The sequence below is a fragment of the Copadichromis virginalis genome, linkage group LG14, assembly GCF_057382275.1.
Source record: "Copadichromis virginalis isolate Kocher_CV1m ecotype Utaka linkage group LG14, C_Virginalis_male_GT1.1, whole genome shotgun sequence".
NCBI classification, from domain to species: domain Eukaryota; kingdom Metazoa; phylum Chordata; class Actinopteri; order Cichliformes; family Cichlidae; genus Copadichromis; species Copadichromis virginalis.
In genome coordinates, this window is record NC_140631.1 from 38757486 (window position 1) to 38773493 (window position 16008).

A 16008-nucleotide genomic window follows, 5' to 3' on the forward strand; every position below is an offset into this window, starting at 1 on the left:
CATTGTGACCCGATCAAGGTGGAAAACGTTTCCTCCAAATTGGGGAGAGCGTAAGCATCTTTTATAGTCTGCGCGTTAAGCTTTCTGTAGTCGATACAGAGGCGGACTTCACCATTTTTCTTCCGCACGACTACAATGGGTGAAGAGAAAGGGGAGGTAGATTCCCTGATCACGCCAGCTTCTTGCAGTTCTTTGAGGTGCTTACGGACTGCCTCCAGGTCGTTCGGATGTATGGGACGCGCTCTATGCTTGAACGGTGTTTCATCTGACAATCTGATTGTGTGTTTCACTTGATCCGTCTTTCCAAAGTCAAGATCATTCTGTGCAAACACTTCGGGCATTTGGCTTAGTTTTTCGGTTATGCGCTCCTTCCATTCAGCGCTAATAGGGGAAGAGTCAAAGTTATATGTTACATTTGACTTCTGCTCAGTTCGGGATCTTGGAGTTCTCACTGAGTGTTCGTGAGATAGAACTCTTTGATATGCACTGACTTCTCCGATGACACAATTTAGAGGGATTGTCACATCATGTTCGGATTCATTGGTGAGTATAACTGGTACAAGGTAAGGTGCTCGTTCAGGTAGGTCTATGAGACAAGGTTTCACAAGGATGTCACCAGGTAAGGCTGACATTCGTGGATACTCTAACAAGACAGACTTTTCACCGTTACCGGCTGACACAGCTACAGCACCATCTAGAACAACGGTTTGGCCTGCTGGAATCAACTGTGGCTCTTTGTTGTGCATCGTCACTAAACCAAGACTACTGTCTTTGGACTGTTTGTGTCGTGACTCAAGAACTTTTAGAACTGCCCTATAGCCATATGGCAGGTTCAGCTGCAGTTCATGGCATGTGTTAGAGTACAGCTCATAAAGTACATCTAATGTGTTTGTCCCAATTAGCACTAAGGACTGAGAAGCTGTGCGCACATCGGGGACAACTAAGGCAAGTGTCGGCACTTCAGCTTCAATGCCAAGGAAGTCCTTTGGGAAAGTGACATGCAGTTCAATGTAGCCTAAGTAAGGCACAGACTGACCGTTGGCACCCTCAACTTCTAAAAGTTCAAACAATGGCTTAATCTCATGAGAGGACAAATGCTGACGATAGTAGGACTCGGGGACTGTAGTCACCTGGGAACCAGTATCTAGCAAACAACTCACTGTGTGACCATTAACTTTCACTTGTGCAGTACTCTTCGTACCAATTAGACCTTTAGGAAAGTCGAAGGAATCTGATCTTGTGTGTGACTTTAGGCTGGCACGCTTTTTAGGTGAAGCTTTTTGTTTAACCTGGGTGGGACGGGTTAACAAAGCATCAGCCTCCATTTGTCCCGCAACGGAGGCAGAATTTAGTTTAAAGAAAGCTGGTCATTCTGCCTGTCCCATATCTGCCTTCTCACTCTTAATTCCCTTCGTTTTGCAACTACAAGGGCAGGATTGGGCTCTGACTCACAAGTGGCTACTATATGTCCATCTTCCCCACAGCGGAAGCAATACCAGGGCTTGGGCCTAGTACTGGGGCGGCTGGGTGGAGGTGAGTCTTCAGGTTTGGCATGGTCAGGTTTTTTATTTTCAGGTTTCCTTGTTCGAACTGTCTTCAGTGTTGCTTGTTTCTTTGGCTTCAAAACGGCAGCTAATTGGCTTTTTAGATCGGCAACTTGTTTTTTCAGCTCTTCTAGACTATCTGACTGTGCTTGGCGAACATCTGCATTTGTTTCAGTGACCGTCTGTTCATGAGACACTGCTTTTGGTTTCGTGGCGCTAAAGTGTTTCTTCATTCGCGTGTTTTTAACTTCTTGTCGGTTTTCTGCAGTACGCAGGAGAAGCAATAGCTCTGCATAAGTGGGCGGCTCCTTATGCTTTAGCTCCAATTGCAACTCCGTTAGCAAGTTATCATCCCAGCAGCCTCTGTAAAACTGTTTAAGAAGCTGCTTATTTACTTCATGTGGTTCAAGCCCACCTCTGCGCACGGTGTGATTGACTGCCACCTGCAAACGAAGCAGATAAGCAGAGGGCTTTTCACCATGATCTTGGAGGGTGTTCATGAAGCGTACAAACAGTTCCTCACCATCTTCGACGGTGCCAAAAGCTGAATCCAGAAGTTTAAGATAGTCTGCAGGAGTGGCTTCTGGCCCAAGAGGGCGGATGACATCAGAAGCGGGAGCAAGGAGACTTTCAAGAATCTTACGAGTTTTTCCCAACTCGGACAAAGAAGCATCTTCCATCAACAAGTCAACATGAGAACGCCATGTTTCATAGTCAGCTTCGCTGTAAGGTCTGGGCATCTTGCCAGAGAAAGCTCTGAGTCTTAATGTAGAGTGAGCATGTGATGTCTTTTCAACACTCTTGACAACATGCTCGACTACTACTTTCTGAACCTCTGGTGGGTTGAGGTCAGTTGGACTCAACATTTGAGGTGTCAAGTTTGGTCTCATGGGGCGTTGGAATGTGCCCTGAATGGGTTCAGGAGGGTGAGGCAGTTCAGTTAAGACTGAAGGTGAGGCTCCAAGTTGTGTGGATCCTACCACAGGGCAAGTCTGATCAGCAGCATCATTTTCAGGGTTTCTCTCAGCTGTCTCAGCAGCTTCAATGGTGTTCCCTATTGTGGATAGGGCCTCCCGCAACACTTCTTCGAAATCCTTCCCACTTAACTTGGCTAAACCCTTCAGGTTGCTAATGTAAGCCTCAGTAACACTGCCCCCTACGGTCTTAGTATAGACGTCAGTTAAGGCTCGAATGCGGTAACTGACATCTGGATTGTCAGTGGACTGTAAGAGGTAAGGCAGCTTAGGTGCTAATATTTCAACGGCTGCACCGGACTCGAACTCTACAATCTGGCTTTTGTGGAATGCAGAAGAGTCATCATCGACAGCGAGTACTCTACGAATAGTACCATGTTGCTCCAGAAACTCAAATACCTCTTTGTCTTTCTCTCTATCTGTAACACCGCTAACAATAATGGCATTTGGTACTTTAACGGCATACTTCTCGACAAAATCCATTTTCACAGTATGTGAGCATTTGATCAAAGGTCAAAGAGGATTCCAATGTTGTCACACAACACTCTAGGCTCCTGGCTGGCTCGCCACTTTTACTTATGTAACACTGGTGGTGCAATACTAGACCTGTTAGTGCTACTTCTTGCCTTCTTTGCATGTAGTGCGGGCAGTATAGTTACCTTTAACCACAGTACGCGGACAGAAGGGAAATATGGACCAGATCAGACAGGTTCTAGATTCGTAGGAGCCAAGGGTGTATGACAACAGAGGACTTGTACACAGTAGGTGCAGAAAACACAATTGCATTTATTAACAATTATTAAAGTTGTGCACATTTAACAAAAGTAGAGCGCGCTTCTTGAAAACAAAATAAAATAAACCCCACAAATGGTCGACCTAAGGATATATTGTCTTTTGTGTCTTTTTTTTAAAAGTCAATTTCAGTCTTTCAATGTTCAGTAGTCACTCAGTGTGTTTGTAACCAGTCGGGTTACAATCTACCAGTTCATCCGGCTCTTTGGGCTGGGCTCGCCATCCAGTACTGGAAAAGGGATCCTCGATTCTTCTCAGGTCCTCAAAACCAATCCAATCCAAATAAGCAAAGGAAAAAAACCTGACCATGCGAAGCAACAAATGCTACACGGGGCTTCACAGTGCTCACGTTGGCTCACGGCCTCTGGAATACAGTATCACTCTTATTATTCTTGCCAAAAAAAAGGACTTTCTCTATCCAGCTAGCTTCTTTGCCGCACGGGTAAACTGATCTTTCACCGTCTGTGTCTCTGGCGTATCTGACTGGCACACGAAGGCACACGCAGGTGTCTGAGCAGCGCACAGACTGGGGGGAGGGTCAGACCGGCCAATGATTGGTCGCTCAGTGGATCTGACAAACACACTCTAAAGGACTAAGTCCTGCCCCCACACCATCTATATACCACATATACATATGTACATATTAAACTTATGTTTACATGCTTTTTATCAGTATTTATTATAATTAATTTTGTTTTTATCAATATTTATTTATACTTTTAATCCCGTTCTTAACACTGGGTTACAATTGCCTTATCATTACTCTGTAAAATGTCCTGAAACGCACGGTCACATAAACAAACACAAATCCCACATAGATAACTACTGAGGACACACATACGAACTTTCTTGTAGTATTTACGTGTGAATACAAAGGTAGGTAGAAACAGGTAGAAACGGAGGCTGTGGCTGCTGTGCTGAGGTCAGAGTGCACTCAACCTTAACGACATCTTAACGGGTTCCTGGCTAGCTTGGCGTTAGCATGCTGGCTGTGCAGATGTTTGCTGAAGTTGTGTTTTTTTTCATTCAATAAAAATAAAAGTAATGTTTATATCTCCGCTCCTCAAAGCTGTACCACGTCACAATTTTCTTCCTCCCACATACAAACTGAAATCAGCTGATTGTAGCGCAAGTGAAAAACATGAAGAAGAAAAGAAATTGTTTCATTTTTTTCTTGCCCAGCTTCCAGATAACTGAACAACTTTTGTAATGCAGGTAATGACATCAGTATAACTGTAATGAAATTAGTGAATTTAGTAAAGCCTGACTGTGCTTTACATTAATGAAAAATGTGATGTGATAACGGCAACACCCAGCACTGTTGTCGAGCCGTAACCTGCTCATGCCCCAGATGAGCTGAACAGAAGCAGCAGAGTTGAAGCATCTCTGTCCTGCAGCCATCAAGGCTGCACACAGTCTGTGCGGGTGGAGTGTTCCCGTACCTGAGTTCTCAGTATTCTGAGCTGAACGATTCCTTCATTCTCCTCTTCTCTCATTCGCTCTGTGGTCAGCTGCAGACGGCCAATCAAATTGATCTTTCCCCGCTTCTGAACTTTGGAGTTTTTACTGAGAAAAATGTCAACATTTAGACACAGATCAGTATCTGAATATTGGGACTTACACAGCGGTGATATAGAGGAGAGCTTTAGTTACTCCGTACATGAGTGGATTATAATAACAATGAAACATTTAAACATGTCCACATCATTTCCCGAGGTTAAGATTTGTATAAATGCCAAGACCTACATGAGAGAGAACTCCTGGTTGACGTAGAAGAGCGTGCCGTCTGTGAAGTCTTTGGGTGAGCTCACCGGGGGGTCGTAAGACAACACCTGCCTCTTCAGCTTCGGGAAGGCGACCAGAGACTGCACAGTGAGGAGAGAGCAGGAGACCTGAAGTTAAACTTTATCATCATCATCAGCCACAAATACTGCGTGTTAAAGGACAGCTTGACTCTTATTTAATCACCACTGATTTTCTGTGGGCATAACTGTTGCTAAGTTTCATTCTAGGATGTTTTTTTCTTTCCCTAGAATCGGTTACTGGTGTACGCTTAATAAGTCCATTCTTGGTCTGTTCCCATCTTACTTGCAGACGTACAGACAGGCGTTCACAGGCTCCTTCTCTGTGGAATTAGTTGCAAAATGAACCAAACCTAAAAGAGCTGCTCAGGTTAAACAGCATTAAGCTCATTTTAACTGACCTGCAGACAGTTACTTCATGGCTGCTGGAACATTACTGCCCCCTTGTGGCATAACTGTGACAGTTACCTGTTACTATGTTTTTATGTCATGTAGTATTTTCATTAATGATCTTACATGTTTAAACTTCTTCCGTGTTGTTGCATGCATTATTAATCTATGTAACCACTGCTGGTTGACCCGATGCCTGCCTTTGCCGGGGCACTGCTGCAAAAGACATTTTTAATCTTAAGAGTCTTAAAATAAAAATGTAGTACAGGCAGTGCTAACAGCGCTTTGACTCTGAGTTCAAACCTGCCTGTTGTCCAAAGGTTGAGAAGGAATAGATGTCCTTTCACTTCTCAAACAAAGTTAGACACAATCTTCCCTTTTATTTTAGAAGTCTTTTCACGTTTTAACCAAATCACAGTGTTGTTTAAACATCTGCCGTCTCCACTGGGTGGATGGCTTTGCAATACAGGCAGCGTTATCTCTACTACAAGTTACGAAGAATTGATGTAACCTCAGTAACTTTTAAATCCTCTGTATTTCTCGTCTAACTTGTAAGTGGAGAAATTCGGTCTGACCCAGAGTGTTCGGCGTAGCTCTGCGTCGGGCAGCTCTGTGGCCAGTTTGAGGTTCTCGAAGCTGATTCGCTCTCTGGGTCTCTGATTCCAGGCAAACAGCACGGCGAGCTGGAACGTCGTCACCTCCAGGTCGTACTGCCCCACTTCATTTTTAAAGGTGATCTGATCAGAGCAGAACCAAAGGACAAGGAAGGAAAGGCGAGTGTCAGTGCTGATTTGGTAGCCCGATATCTTCTAAAGAGAAAGGTGGGCAGCAGCAGGCTGTAAACAAAAGTTGCTAAAAAATACACCAGAATAACTCTCCAGTAGTCTCAACCAGCACTTCCAAAAGACTGTCAAGTTAAACTCTTTTTCTAACTTTCCATATGACCCAAAGAATCCCTGTTTGAAAACTGGAAAGTGTAAACAGAGGTGACCAGAAAAAAGATCACAGAGATAACAAACGTCTGAAGGAGAACAGTTCATGAAAATATGAGTAAAACTGAGAGAGTATCACCCGAGCGTGAGAAAATGCTCAGGTGTGCACACATGAGTATCATTTAAAAAGGATATTTTCAATAACTTGTGTTCTTTTTATTTAATCCAGTTCTTTTCTCAATTATTTACGTTTATGGACATTCTTGCATCCAAATTTCTTATAAAAGTCCTGTTTGATAATAAAAGTGAAGATTTAGAGTTCCCTTAACTCCAAATATCAGGCGTTCTTCATAACAGAAGGCGTTAAGAAACAAAAATCTTCTATTTCCTAATTTGTAAAAATCAAAAATTTAATTTAATTTAAATTCCCAGAATCTCCCACACTGCTATATTTCTAGGGCTTTAATTCTGAAATGTACAGACAGGAAGATGCCCTGTTTTTTGCACATGCAGAAAAAAATTTGAACAAATTTGTATGGATGACAGATAAACAAAGAAGAGATGAGAAAAACAGAAAAATGTATTCAGATTTTAGTTTCCAGGAGATTCGTGTTTTCCGCTCTTCATGGCAGCAGGAACTCTGCTTTACTCCACACACTCACAATGCCGTTGGACATGAGGTGATGCCAGTGGAGCTTCCGACCGCTGTGATTCCTCTTGTAGAAGTCCTCCACCTCGGGGATCAGGTCCTCCAGCTCTGTGGGCAGCGAGACGAAAACCTTCTCACTGCTTCGTGACCAGGCGCCGGCGTTCAGGATCTTAATGTTCACGCTGTCCGCTGCACGGAGAGGAAAAGATGAAGTGAATAATCAAGAGAAACCGTTTACGCTCGGTTTAATACGTGACACGTCATAATCAAAATGTGCTTTAACTGTTTGAGACATGTGCGGCACCATGCTACACATAATATCGCAGACATATGTCATAGCTAACGCATGTTAGCATAAAAATAGTTGCGCTGTATGCTACAGTGCGTGTGTGTGTTACCTGGCAGTGCCAGCTTGTTGTGTTTGTGCATCTCTTTGAAGACCTGATTGAGGTCCTCTGACACCTTGATGTCCTGAAACATCCTGGCAAGCTTGTTCACATAATCAGCAGGCATTCCCACTTCCTACAGCCACACACAGACACACAAAGGAAGCAATAAAATCAGACAAACGGGTAGTTTGATTGTTAAACATCAGATTTACATCACATGGCATGATGTGATAAAATATTTAAAAGAACCAAAGCCTTCGTCTCTATCAAGTAACCAGTTTTTCTGCGTCGGGAAGAGCAGATGTTTTGCATAAGCACAAAAACATAAATCACTTACAGGACACCCTAGAAATGATAAAAGCACTTAAAACTGGCTTAATACTTTAATTTATACTAAAGCATATAGTTAGGGCTGGATCAGGTGACCCTGAATCCTTCCTTAGTTATGCTGCAATAGGTGTAGGCTGCTGGAGATTCCCATGATGCTCTGAGTATTTCTTCTTCAGTCACCCTTTTCACTCACTATGTGTTAACAGACCTCTCTGCATTGAATCATACTTGTTATTAATCTCTGTCTCTCTTCCACAGCATGTCTTTATCCTGTCTTCTTTCTCTCACCCCAACCGGTCGCAGTAGATGGCCCCGCCCCTCCCTGAGCCTGGTTCTGTCGGGGGTTTCTTCCTGTTAAAAGGGAGTTTTTCCTTCCCACTGTTGCCAAAGTGCTCACTCATAGGGGGTCATGTGCTTGTTGGGTTTTGTCTGTATGTATTATTGTAGGGTCTATCTTACAATATAAAGTGCCTGATGTTGTGATTTGGTGCTGTATAAATAAAACTGAATTGAATTTTGCTGCATTAATATATTAATGCGATATTAATACATATGTTAATATGTCGCTGAAATCAGTAGCGATTTTATGACTCTGCTGCTGAAAGTTCAAGAAAAGCTGAACTCACTCTCAGCCACTCCACCATGTTCTCTTCAATCTCGCTGTCGGCCGAAATGTCCAGGATGAGGCGCCTGGTCAGATGAGCTTTGTGGTAACGCATGAACACGTCTTTGTTCTGGACGTATTTCAGCACCAAGAGCTGCAAGGAGGGGAGAGAAAAGCATGAATCTGCGAGAGAACGAGAGAAGGGGAAGTCATAAATGGACTGATATGCTTTGAGATTAGACTCACCACTTCTTTGAGTTTGAGCTCAATTTCCTCTGAGGTCAGTTTCTTGCTGAGCGGGGTTTTCCTTAGCAGCATGTCACAGTAGTTTGCCAGCAGCTCCGGACACTTCGACTCCGGCTGAGTCTTCATTCCGACTCTGATTCAACAAGGAAATGCATTCACACATTTATGCACACACACACACACTGTGACCAGTTTTAACCAGCGACGAGCGATTTAAGACCCACAGTGGCCAAACATACCCTTTCTGTTTCATCGGCAGCTCCAGTTTGAAGATTGTGGCATCATTGACGACCGCTTTGTAAGCCTGCGAGGTAACAGAAAATACCACCGCAATGAGAAAAACAATTCTTAAAATACCAAAGAGCCCTAAAGCCTTTCCATTTCAGACAATAAATTGAAACAATTTGATTTCTTCACTAGTGGTTTTAGCAAAAGCACAGCAGACTAAAGATTCCCAAAGTCCTTGATAAACCAGCTAACAGCTGAACAAAATAACATGTGATGTTTGATTTCTACTGTAACCCTAACAGAGATCCCAGCAGCCCCCACCTCCAGTAGTCCATGCTGCTCTGATTTAAGATGTTCTGTTTATTTTAGCAGAAACCTCCTCGAATCAGCACAGATCAGGATGTGACAGTACGATGAATCCACATGTGTGAACACCGGATCACTTTTCTTCCCGGTGGATTACATTGGATAAATAAAGCTACAGTTAAGTTCTTATGAACCTGGAGTATTCGTGTAGAACCCTCCTGCTATTCTGAAGCTGTGCTGTAGCACCGACACTGTAAAAGTGAAACCTGTTCATATGAACTTTGACCAAAATACCAGCCCAAACGCTGCACCTGACCCTGACCTGTGAGGAATACACAGGCCTGCACATTCTCATTTAAATATCACTGGATATTTAAACTTAAAGGAGTGACTTCTTTGGAAGTCAGATAAAACAGACCTTATCTCTTGCTGTGAGGAAGCGTGGGTCATCCTGGAAAGCCTCCTTTACCAGCTTACTGAAGCGGTTAAACAAAGTCAGCAGCTGCTCCACATACTTTTCAGAGTCCTGGACAAACACACACACACATTAAAAATGACTGAGCATGCTGTCAGAGCAGACCTCGAATATTAACTTTCATCTCTCATCTTTCAAACATGCCAACAAACGGCTCATTCCATAAAAAATACAAAAAATGATTTCAAATCTCAAAAAGGTTCCCACTTAAATGAAGCCATGCAAGGTTTATTCATACTATGAATGTTTCCCGAGTACAACAAAGGAGTCCAAACCTTGCACTTAAAGAAAAAGAGCAACTTTAAAAGTGCCAGATTTCACCCGTACACCTGTAACTATGTTAAATGTATTTGCATGGCTTCATTAAATAAAAAACATTGAGCCGACTCTGAGGGGAACAGCTGCAGGAACTGACTGATTCTTCCTCGAGTGACCGTGGTTGCTGAAGTGTGTGTTTGTGCACGTACAGTAGTGATAGTCTCTGCAGCAGCCACCATGTCCGCTAGTCCAGCACTGATGATATGCTCCTCCAGGTCTTTCAGCATGGGCTCGATCCCGTTGGGAACCTTGTCCATCAGTGAAAACATGAGGTGCAGCTCTGCTCCAGAGAAAAGCAGCGTCACACACTGGACAAGAAGCACGTGGGATGAAACTAAAACTTCCTGCTCTTTCTGGCTCATGGAAAGCCCAGATGGCTGAGGACTGCCATAATCCAAGTCCTCAAAATGATTTTTGCCAACTTAAAGAGTAAGCTGAACTTGTTCATTTAATTATAAATCCTTCTACTAATAAAAACAACTTGTGTCGTAAATGCTCACGAGCCCTGACTGTGGTTGGTGAACAAACAGCTCTACATGCAGGAAACCAGAGCAGAAGCAGTTTCTATCTTTAAATCGACCCTGACTGATGCAGCAGTGAATTTCAAAGCCACTATTTTCAGCAGATGTTATATTTTGTAGTGCGAATCAACAGAGTTAACTTCAGCAGCGACGTTGCTGAGGTACTCACTGACTGTCTCGTTGCGTTTGATCATTCCTGGACATTCGGCGAGGATTGTCTCTTTGAACGAGGTCACCAGAGCGTTCACGCAACACTCCATCAGCTGTGAGGATACACAGAACATACAGACTGCCGTTAGGACAAGATATAAATTAACAGGTACATTTAACAAGACTCCCGAAATTCAGTTTAAACTGAAACCAACACAGGAAGTGACCCTAAAAGAAAGGCCAGATGAAGGAAAGCACACACGGGAGGGTTCAACACAACCAACGGATGACTGAGAGAAAGTTCAGTGATGAGCTGCTGACCTGAGGTTGTTTCCTCACGACTTCACAGGTGAAGTTGTTGTTACAACTACTTGTTACTTTCACAGGTGAAGTCGTAGGTGTACAAGATATAACAAGTTCTTTTTTCTTGCAGTCAGAAGTTTTGAGTTAAAGTAAGCATACGCAGGCTGCAAAACATATTTAGGAGCCCAAGCAGGCCCCATTTTTCCACAACAAAATATGTGACAAACAACAGAAGTTTGAAGCAAAGAGCCAGCATGGCAACCAAGATGGTGAAAACAGGTGGAGCTGAGTCAGCACCAGCTGTGCTTTTTACTGCAGTCAGAATTAAACCTGAGGGGGTAAAGGGTCCATGGCAACCCTTTCTTCATGAAAGCACCTGTTCAACAAGCTTAAACATGAAGAAAAGCATCTCCTTCTACCTTCAGGTGTGTCGACACAGCGACAGCACAACTCAATTAAAGTCAAATGAAAGCCGTTTGATTTCAGGTGAACTCCAGAAATAAAAAAGCCGTCTCTCTTTCTGGCAGCGATGCCTGCAGCATCCAGGCGGGTAGCAGAATAAACTTTAATTAGCTTATTCACTATGTTCATTTATTCATTATAACAGTGGCTCTCAAATTGGGGTGCCTGGACCCCAAGGGCTCCACGAGCCATATACTGGAAACATGTCGTGGCACATAAATACATGTGCATCACCCGGGCCTGAGCTAATTAGCCCAATGGACACATTTTTAAGTCCAAGCCAAACCAGCTAAAATTAGAAAGTATGACGACGGTTATGTTTGAGTTTGGCTTTATCGAGAATGACGATGGAAGACCAAAACGGGTTATGTGTCTTCGAGTGGTAGCAAATGAAGTCAGCCAAGCTAAAGCGTAAAGAGTTTTATCAGCATGAGGATCGTAAGGCAGCCCTTCGAAAACTTTTTACCCGCTGTAAGGAGGAGTCCCTGCCTCCCAAAAGTTTGAGAAGCTCTTAGTAGAAATAATTTTAGCCCAAAGTCATCTGGGATGAGCTCAAGCCCTCCCTCGACCGTGAACTGGATAAGCTGTTAGAAAAATGGATGGCTGGATGGATCGATACTAATTATTGTGCAGATTTAGATCATAGAATCAAAAATATAAATCTGCTAATTTGTTGGTTATATACATCAAGAAATACATAAATTATGAAGGCAAAGAAATTAACATGAGCTTTCTCCACAGGCCAATAATCTTATCTGTCCTACCTCGGTGTCATGTGTAGAGCACAATCAGGCTCGGTTATGATGTTCTGCATCAGTACACTGAATATAACGTGAGCAGATGATGGGACAGTTTGGAAACACACGTTCAGGACAGTAAAAGAACTTCTGTTCCTCTTAAAGACACTTACTGCTTGAACAGAGTTACATTCACGACGTGTTTCTAGATATCTAAGCGCTCTCTTCTCCTCCTCCCTCAGCTTCGCATCTGCCTGTAAGGAAACACACAGAAACACAGAAAATGAAGATTAGGTTCAAACAGCTAAAGCTTTCATTAATGCACAAAGCCAGGAGCACAACTTTATTCTACGCTCTGTCCTCAAAATGTTTTAAGGTGGACTTCCGTATTCATTAGTGGGATCATTTTATATGCATCAGTACTATTGTGGCGTACATATTTCATGTAGTTCTGGACACCGTTCTGCTGCAGGTAGGACGGCGCCTGAGTTCTGTAGAACCTCTCTGTAGAGTCCAGGTAGGCTTTCTCAAAGTTATCCCTGTAGATCTGCAGCTTGTCCTCCGGGTTAGAGCACAGGTTGACTGGTGGGAGAGAAGTAAGAAAGTGTTTATTTATATTTTTCAAGATTTTTTATAAACTATGATGACATTTTGGGGCTACTGAAGGCTGAATACAGTTTGTTTCCTCATAACTTGACATTTTCACTGTATATTTTTTACATTTTTTTCCCTTATCTTTCCTAAATTTATCACTTTGATTTCAAAAATATTGTTTTTGGCTTTTATTATCATTATTTTATCTTCTCTTCCGAGGCAGATTTGAACATCCACCATTCATGGGTTTTACAAATTGGATAAGCAGTGATGGAGCACATGCCCCCCCCTGTCTTACCGTATGACTCTCGTACGCCTATCACGAGCTGAGAGTCAAAGGCCTCGCCCAGCCGCTCGGCGTGCACCAGCTTCATGGCGCTGTCCTGCAGGCGACTCTTAATGTTTGAAAAGATCGACTCGTTCCACGTGTCCAGCATCAGCTGTGAAAAATAAGGAGGGAGTTAAACAATAATACCATCAGTTTCCTGCAACCTGAGAATAGTGAAGCCGAATTTATTTATGAAGCGCTTCTAACAAAACCTCCTGCTTGCTGAGTCACACTCCCTCACCCACAGCATCCCCCTCACTTCCGAGACCTTCCTCAGAGAGATCAAATAAATATCGTATGAGTCATGTTTTAAGCTGTTCACTGATTCGAGATTTCGAGGCTAACTGACCCTTAGCTGCTCTCCACCGTCTACATATAACAGTTAAAATTCAATGTTTTCTTCTGTGTGAGCCTCTTCTTTCGCAGCCTTTCTGCCTTTTACTATTCTTCCACTTTGATATCTGCCCTCCCTACTAATGATTTCCACTTATGACTTTATAAAGTTCATAAAAGGCTTTGTCTTCTTTCATCTAATCCCCTCCTGCTTCTTTAGCTTTTCTTCACAATCAGCCGTCCACACCAGCCACCGTGTTTCCCTTCTGCTTCCTTTAGTGCTTCTGGTTCCCCAGCTCATATGTTGACCTCTCACCTTGCGTACAATGCTGTCCTCCATGTTGGTTTTCTTGTTGCTGCCTTGTTTTCCCATCAGTGTGATCTCCAGCTGACAGAAGGGTTTGGGCAGGATGTCGCACTGGGTGAAGAACTTCCTCCACTCCACAATGTAGGCTTTGAGGAGAGCTGTGTCGTCCTGGTGGCTCAGCACTCGCTGCGAAGACGGAGGTGATATGGATCAACCAGAAAACAAACAAACAAACAAACAAACACACTCATCATGTCTGTGTTTGTCCCTTTCCAGAGTAAGCATGACAATTAAAGGTCACATCTGGTGGTTTTCATGCGTTTTATGGTCATGCTTGCTTCTAATAATTGATTAGTCTCTTATTTTGTACTAATTAGCAGATGTCTGTGTCTGTAGTTGTACAGTATATGGATGCAGCTTGCTAACCAAACCACCCAACTCTCAAAATGTATTTATATAGCACTAAATCACAACAACTGTCATCTTGAGGCATTTTATACTGTAAACAATGGACCTGGATGTGAGAGCCCAAATGTCTGATGAGGTTACATTGAAACAGGATTTAACCTTCCAGCTCCCCATCACCGATTTCATGACATGTTGTGGGGAAATCACAATTAGCAAGTGAGTATAAAGAGGCTCCTGGTCACTCTACTGAAGCAGGTCCCTTCTCTAAACCAATCACAGTACTCGTAGCTCTGAGAAGATGCCAGGAGCGAGTATGCAACATGTGGAAAAGGGCAACTTTGGACAATGACTCCGCCTAATCCTCCTGACATGATCTGAGTTTATCTGCTTACAGCTTGTGCTTGTTTGATGAAGTCGAGGATGTCGTCTTTGAGGGCTTGGTGGATTTTGGCTGGTCCTTTGTCATCCCATAGACACACAGCGTGAACATCTCTGGAGGACAGAAAGAGCACATCTGTGAGGCTTTAGACCTGAAATTTTTTTTATGTAAACTTAAATTTAGAGTAATCTAAGCTTCTTCATAAAGCTCCTTTCTAGGTCAGAGGTCATCAGCTGCCTGACAGTAAAAAGTGCAAAGACAAAGCAAATACAGGTGCTTAACACAAACACCGAACCCCCCAAGAGAGTCTAAAAACTTTAACCCAAAACACCCACAGGTCTTAATGACAGTGGAAAACCACCCTCGCAACCACATCTGTGTCCACATGTGTTTAGACACCTTTCTATTATAACTTTCTTTAATAACATCCAAGCTCCTCGTGTTGCAGCTCAGGGCTGTGAAATTACTCAAACTTAGTGCAACATTCACTCCCTGCAATGCTACTGCATTTGTATTCAGCTCAAATGATTATTTTCCAATTAAATCATAATTAAAATACAAAGACATTCACTTTAAAAATTATTTTTAAGTTCAATAAATCTGTTTACGTGCTTAATTGAGTTACATCTCAGTAAAATACTTCTGGCAGTTCCCTTATTTCCCACGAGGTCACCACAGCAGATGGATCTGCATATTTCATTTGGCACTGATTTTATACTGGATGTTGTTCCTGATGCAACCCTCCCATCAGTCCAAGCGTTGGACTGACACTAGGAGTACATTAGATTGCCCCGACAACCCAAGGCTGGGCTTTAATCGTTACAATCACAACACTGATGATAATAACTGATTAGAAGAAGCCCCACCTCCACACCACAGGACCTGCTGTTCTGGAAATGTTCAGGCCGGTTTTCTCTTTTTTCTCACTTCCCAGTTTGCTGCACTGTGATAAACCTGAACCTGATCTGGATCCAGGATTTTTTTTTGCTCTCTGTGTCACTAAGAAATGAGGTTAGATAAGAAAATCTGGAGGTTTGACATCATATCTTTACAAATACATATCACATTAAAATAAGAACAACTGTGAGATGTTTCCTTCATGTTCAAAAGAGAATAGTCCAAATAAGCCCAGATGCAGATATTATTCTGGATCCAGGAACTCCAGCGTGATGTGGAGAAAATGATGTTTGCTGGTGGATCAAACCAGCAAACAACATTTTGCTGGTTTGATCCACCAACAAATGGTGGGTTGAGCTGTTTTCTTGGATAACTGAGTTTGGGGACTTTCTCCTGCTCGCCACGTTTATTTAATCCTTCTCACCTATAACTAAGCACCTTACATATGAACGCTCTGTGAGCTCCTGTCTCCACATGAAACGTTATAAACTTGCTAAAATTTCCATCAACTGTTGGACCACTCTCTCTTTAAACATCTTTGGATAAGATAAGAAGTCGCAGTAAAACTCTCCATGTTCCTGTTCTGCTATTTTCATCATATTTCTCAATA

General features: G+C 42.9%; 1 protein-coding gene across 1 annotated transcript in view; it reads right to left on the minus strand.

Annotated features, from left to right (window-relative positions):
* The window catches only part of LOC146694598 (cullin-5-like), a 33001-nt gene that overhangs the window by 11925 nt on the left and 5068 nt on the right, over window positions 1–16008 (minus strand). The window contains exons 3-18 of the mRNA XM_085430855.1: window positions 14515–14614; window positions 13724–13900; window positions 13045–13186; window positions 12589–12734; window positions 12326–12406; window positions 10670–10763; window positions 10129–10259; window positions 9605–9712; window positions 8892–8956; window positions 8653–8785; window positions 8429–8560; window positions 7482–7605; window positions 7097–7272; window positions 6078–6239; window positions 5057–5175; window positions 4753–4876 (exon numbers count right to left, since the gene is read on the minus strand). Coding sequence (XP_085286981.1) covers window positions 4753–4876; window positions 5057–5175; window positions 6078–6239; window positions 7097–7272; window positions 7482–7605; window positions 8429–8560; window positions 8653–8785; window positions 8892–8956; window positions 9605–9712; window positions 10129–10259; window positions 10670–10763; window positions 12326–12406; window positions 12589–12734; window positions 13045–13186; window positions 13724–13900; window positions 14515–14614 — 2014 coding nt within the window. The remainder of the gene's footprint in view (window positions 1–4752; window positions 4877–5056; window positions 5176–6077; window positions 6240–7096; window positions 7273–7481; window positions 7606–8428; window positions 8561–8652; window positions 8786–8891; window positions 8957–9604; window positions 9713–10128; window positions 10260–10669; window positions 10764–12325; window positions 12407–12588; window positions 12735–13044; window positions 13187–13723; window positions 13901–14514; window positions 14615–16008) is intronic.